The sequence below is a fragment of the Nicotiana tomentosiformis genome, chromosome 11 (assembly GCF_000390325.3).
Source record: "Nicotiana tomentosiformis chromosome 11, ASM39032v3, whole genome shotgun sequence".
Taxonomy (NCBI): Eukaryota; Viridiplantae; Streptophyta; class Magnoliopsida; order Solanales; family Solanaceae; genus Nicotiana; species Nicotiana tomentosiformis.
The window spans coordinates 91,555,443-91,561,301 of record NC_090822.1 but is presented as its reverse complement, the minus strand read 5'-3'; the positions used below and the strand labels follow the sequence as shown (position 1 = coordinate 91,561,301).

The window sequence follows — 5,859 nt, the reverse complement described above, 5'->3', positions numbered from 1 at the left end:
TAATGCAGACTATAGAGATCCCGACATGGAAATGGGAGGCGATAAACATGGACTTTATCATGGGTTTACCTCGTTCTCATCATAAGTTCGATTCTATATGGGTGATAGTCGAAAGGCTCACGAAATTAGATCATTTCCTACCGGTCAGATCTACATATACAGCAGAAGAATATGCAAAGTTATATATTAAAGAGATAGTGCGACTACACGGAGTGCCAGTATCTATTATATCTGATCGTGGGCCCCAGTTTACAGCATATTTTGGAAGTTATTTCAGAAAGGTCTAGGGACTCGGGTGAATCTCAGCACAGCTTTTCATCCACAGACTGATGGACAAGCCGAGCGCACAATTCAGACACTCGACGATATGTTACGAGTATGTGTATTGGATTTTAAAAGAAGATGGAATGAACATCTACCTCTTATCGAGTTTGCATATAATAACAGTTACCACTCCAGCAGAAACAAAAGGATGCAAAACAAGATTTCTGCTCACATTGACGCTGTAAAATAAAGACAGGACCAGTCTTTGAGCTTCAATAGCATCTCCTGGTCCAGATAAATTCAACAACCCTTGGCCATGAACTCCAAGATTTGCATTCGAACGAATTTGAGATGATTCCTGCATAAGATGGCACGTAGAGGACATCTCAAAATGAACAAGTACGATAAGACAACCAAGAAAAAAAAGCAACGGGAAAAGAAAGAGCACCTTAAGAACAATTAGGTTACTAGCCTCAAGCATTGTTGTCTCAACATTTTGATCTCCACCACCATCAATTATCATTTTCGAATTCCACATCAGAAACATTTTGACAGACATCCGTAGCGCTCCAAAAACCTGAAAAAGACAAGTCAGATAACATTCACTGCCAAAGCTTCAGAAATACGCTAATACAAGACGCAGCGCTTGGGGACAATGAGTATAAGAGCAGCAATATAATCATGATTCTAGAAGCACAGTGAAGAAATTTATGCCAAAGCGCCAAAAGAAAGCATAAAACCACAGAAGCAAAACTGAGGCTGGCTGAAGTAGGTATTTTACCCTACCTACCTTATCAAAAAAATAGGTACAAGAGCATACAACACGAAGGGAACAGCAGCAGCGAGATAGACCAGACATTGTCAGTGAATAAAACTCCAACTTCTCTTTCATCCTAATGAATAATTTTGACAAATCTTCCTTAAAACCTTAATAACGATAGAAACATTAATCTACAATCAAATAAGGAACAGCATTCAGAGGATCCCAAGTCATTTGGTTGCTTATGACCCCAAATAATGAAGGAAGAAACTATAAACTCTCCTTTTGATTCTAGACATGCAAATCTTTGTGAAATAAAAGAAAAAGGTGCTGGACCACAGTTTCAAAAATTGGTGCCGCGCATTGCACAAATATCTAAGAGTCGTCCCCGCTATTATTATCCTTTTTTCAGTAAGAAAAATGATTATAGCAAATATCTTAGGTTAAATAACCGAAGGTAGGGTCCTAAATCATTTTGACATAGGTAGAACCCTAAATCATGTAAAACTAAACATAGAAAGTTCTCAAAATAACCAACTCTAGATAATTTTCAGTTTATATTCAGTGAGCTACTTGACAGCCTCAGGCATCTGCACTACAAGGAGAGACCTTATTTTAGTACGAGGAGAGATACAGCAGCATGAAAAGATGGTTTCAAAGCTAGCGTCACCTGCTTCCATCTGGAACTTTTCCCTTTGTTTAAAATTAGTTTATGCTTTTATATGACAGTGTCAGAAAATGCAAGACTATGAGGAGACATTACGGTTAATGGTTAATCAAGCTGCTATTAGAGTACAATTACAACACAAAAGCAGGGAGACCTTACGCTTAGCTAAGCTGTTTTTCAACTTCCGTGTAGTAGCTTTAGCAAACACATGCAATATGTATTGCATGTACTTATGTTTCCAGTGGTCAATGCAAGTAATGCATCAAAGTAGACGCTCCAAAGGACAGCTATAACATCATTCAAGTAGAAGAAAAGAAGAGTAGAGGCACAAGCTAGAGTCTAACAGTTAGAGTTTATGAAGACAATTGTAAATGAAACACAGATGTGAAAAAGACTTTCCAATTGGAATATTGCATGAACACTTCTATAGATCACCAAACGAAAGGGCTTAAGGAGACTACAACCGTTATTAAACAACAAATCTGTATTTGCAAGGAGATTCTATCGCTTACCTTAATGACAGAGTCACTCATCAAAAGCTCCTCTGCCAATAATTCAAACTCTGACATCGCATAACGTGCCAGCCCAAAGCTCAGCGCTCCATTACACAAAAGGCTCCGTACGAGGCTTTGTATGGGCGTAAGTGCAGATCTCCTATAGGGTGGTTTGATGTTGGAGAATCTGGATTACATGGGCCAGACCTGGTTCAACAGGCCATAGAAAAAGTAAAGCTCATTCGGGAGCGACTGTTGACAACTCAGAGTCGTCAAAAGTCATATTCTGACGTGCGGTGACGAGATTTAGAGTTCGGGGTTAATGACTGGTTATTCTTAAAGGTGTCACCTATGAAGGGTGTGATGAGGTTTGGCAAGAAAGGCAAACTTAGCCCACGGTATATTGGGCCATATAGGATCATTCGGAGGGTGGGCCAAGTAGCTTATGAGTTAGAATTGCCCACATAATTGGAGTCTGCCCATCCAGTTTTTCACGTATCCATGCTACGGAAGTGCATTGGCGATCCTACCCTAGTGGTGCCCATAGATGATGTACAGATTACGGAGGACTTGTCATACGAGAAAATTTTGGTTTCCATCCTAAACCGACAAGTCCACAAGCTTCGGAATAAGGAGGTAGCCTCCGTGAAGGTTTTATGGATAAGCAAGAATGTGGAAGAGGTGACGTGGGAAACGGAGGAAAAAATAAAGTCTAAATGCCCCCACCTATTTCAACTCGAGATATGACTCGAGTTGGGATACCTCAGCACCGCTCTATTCAGGCCAATAGCTCATCAGGTAAGCTCTTATTTTTTACTTTCCGAAATTATAATAGACAGTTGTGTGAGGCCAGGTGTGGCATATATAGTCTGTTATCTGGCTGCGTGTAAGGGTGGTTTTTAGTCTAATATATGGAGGATACTCTGGCAAAATTTTCCCAAGGTATCTAAGAGTAAACATTCGAGGACGAATGTTTCTAAGGGGGGAAGGATGTTACATCTCGCGTTTCTCGTACGTTAAAGTTTCATCTTCAGTTAATTGACATAGACTCGGGGATGAGATTATATTGAGGTTAGCATATATATACTATTTATAACAAGCGATAAGTAAGTTCCATGAAGGATAAGGGGTACACGAATTAAAGAAAATGAGTTTCATTGAAGATTGCCGATTTGGGATAATATACGGTCCGAGATATAATACTCGATATTTATGAACTAGCACTATATAAGGTACCATATGACCATGATAGTATGATGTATAAAGTGTATCAAAAATAAGTAGAATTTTAAGTAATTTAAAATAATTCTTAATTATGCGGGTAATTGGTTAATTATCGGGTATCGGGACATTACCTAACTACCTAATAAGTGGATAAAAATTAAATTTTCCACCCCCACCTCCCACGTGGCAGTAAGCCACCTCTTGGAGAAGTGTGTAACTCTTGTTAGTTACACACTACTTCATTTCTAACAATTTCAATACTACAATCATATGGGATCACTACTTCATTTCTAACATTTTCAATACTACAATCAGATGGGAGGTTTGGTACCTTAGCAATGAAAGTTCTTACAAATTTCTTACAAAGTTCCTACAACCAGAACGTTAGAGATTTCCTACAAACAAAATTGTTGCGATCAAATCGATTCCAACAAGAATTATTAGAACCTTAGCAATGTTAAATTTTGTGGTTCTAAAGGAGTATGGTGCAACCTTTTCCAAGAATATCATACGGAATTTTTCCCTACTCCAGGTATGTTAAGGCTAAGCCCTTCCTTCATTTTGGCATGATCATGTAATTACATGCGTTTGATAACGAGACATAAAGAGAAATTCATGTCCCGAAATTTACGTATATTTTCCTAGTCTTGTAAGTTATAATATTCTCCTTATCGGGACTTCATATTCAATTGAGTATTTCCTTTTTCCAGTCAAGAGAGCAGAAATTCTATATATACTGTATTACAGTATTTTTATTACCATCGAGCTATAATCGATGGGCAGGCCCCTATTGGGAAACCTCTTATCAGATGATAAGTTATATATCGAGCCTACTGTGGCTGAGCGCCTTTGAGCAAGCCCAGTTGGCCGAGATACAGAGCCTAGTATGGCTGAGCGCCTATGAGCGAGCCTATGATGGCAGAACAGTTATATATATACCGAGCCTTATAAGGCCGGACAACTATTTTACTTACTATAATAGAGTCAGTATCAGCAGGTGAGCATATCTACAGATTATCTTTGACCCCCAATTGCTTTCAGTTATTATATTATCAATTCAGTTTCAGCTTTCAGTATATTGCCTTACATACTCGGTACACTATTCTATACTGACGTCCCTTCCTAGGGGCTCTGCATTTCATGCGTGCAGGTTCAGACAGACAGACGGGTAGACCTCCTCAGTAAGTGTTGCCCGAGTTCAGCTTTATCAGTAAGCTCCCCGTCCTTCGGAGTTGCCGGGTCTAAAGGTTTTGTGTACATATTGTGTATGTATATAGATAGGTTATGGGTAAGTCGGGGCTCTGTTCCGATCACAGCACATCCATCAGTAGAGGCATGTAGACATATCTGGTTAGTTAGTGCAATATGTTGGACTTGTAGGCCCTATACGTATATTTTGTTGGCTTGTCAGTTATAGTAGTTATGACGGCCTTGCCGGCCCAGCTTTATGTTGACATTTAGTCAGCGTTAGTCTCTATTCAGTTTTATATTTTGCTTCGCAAATTATCTCTCAATGTGGCCCCTGGCCAAAGTATGACATTATATGTCCAGAATTCCTGAGTCGCAAATTGGTATGCAAGGATAGATGAGGCATCTGGTGCCGGTCTCGCCCCCAGGCTTAGGGAGTGACAGGAAAGGTCTCCCAAGAATAATTGGTACTTCATAATCAACCTCACAATCTAGAATGGAAAAATCTTCCAGAAGAGTGAATTTATCAACCCTGACCAAAACATCTTCAATCACACCCAACAGACGTTTCATGGTACGATCAGCCATTTGCAATCTCATAGAGGTGGGTCTGGGTTGCCCAATTCTCAAAGTCTTGAAAACCGAATAGGGCATCGAATTTATACTTTCCCAAGATCACAAAGAGCTTTAGCAAACTCGGCACTTCCAATTGTACAAGGAATCGTGAAAGCACTGGATCCTCCAACTTAGGAGCCATTGAATGCACAATTGCACTCACTTGATGAGTGACTTTGATGGTCTCAAAATTCATTGACTGCTTCTTTGTCACAAGATCCTTCATAAACATTGCATAACCGAGCATTGGTTCTTAAGCTTCGACCAATGGCACATTGATTGAAAGACTTTTCATCATTTGAATAAACTTTTTGAATTGATTCTCACCATTTTGCTTGGCAAGTCAATGAGAGTATGGAGGTGGATGCTTAGGCAATGGTGCCTTAGCCTTTTTCACTACCGGCTCCAGTATGTCAATAATGTGTTCCCTAGAGGGGTTCACCTCCTCTTGAGTCTCTTCCACACTATCATCAATATCAATCTGAACTTCCTCATTGGGTTGAACAACATTGTTCGGGATCTCGTCTTCTTGCATCACTTGATCATCATCAACAAATCGCCTTCCACTTGAGGTGGGTGCATTCTCGTCTCTTCCACTTCAGGTCATAACTGCCATGGCATGCCTCGTATTGTTACCACCCATTGGG

General features: G+C 39.9%; 1 protein-coding gene across 1 annotated transcript; it reads right to left on the bottom strand.

The window, feature by feature from the left end:
- Nucleotides 1-415: 415 nt before the first annotated feature.
- LOC104091168 (uncharacterized) lies at nt 416-2,302 on the bottom strand. Its single transcript, XM_009596447.4, has 3 exons — nt 2,204-2,302; nt 713-841; nt 416-622 (listed from the first exon to the last, which is right to left on the bottom strand). Exons 1-3 carry the CDS (start codon nt 2,258-2,260, stop codon nt 416-418), a joined length of 393 nt encoding a protein of 130 aa, XP_009594742.2. The 5' UTR covers nt 2,261-2,302.
- Nucleotides 2,303-5,859: the final 3,557 nt, after the last annotated feature.

What these genes read in the sequence shown, in the direction of transcription:
- LOC104091168 (XM_009596447.4), bottom strand. Translation starts at nt 2,260, where the DNA reads ATGTCAGAGTTTGAATTATTGGCAGAGGAGCTTTTGATGAGTGACTCT. An exon ending in TGAGTGACTCTGTCATTAAG is followed by an intron (nt 842 to 2,203) that starts GTAAGCGATAGA and finishes TGTCTTTTTCAG; the next exon opens with GTTTTTGGAGCGCTACGGAT. An exon ending in GTAACCTAATTGTTCTTAAG is followed by an intron (nt 623 to 712) that starts GTGCTCTTTCTT and finishes CATCTTATGCAG; the next exon opens with GAATCATCTCAAATTCGTTC.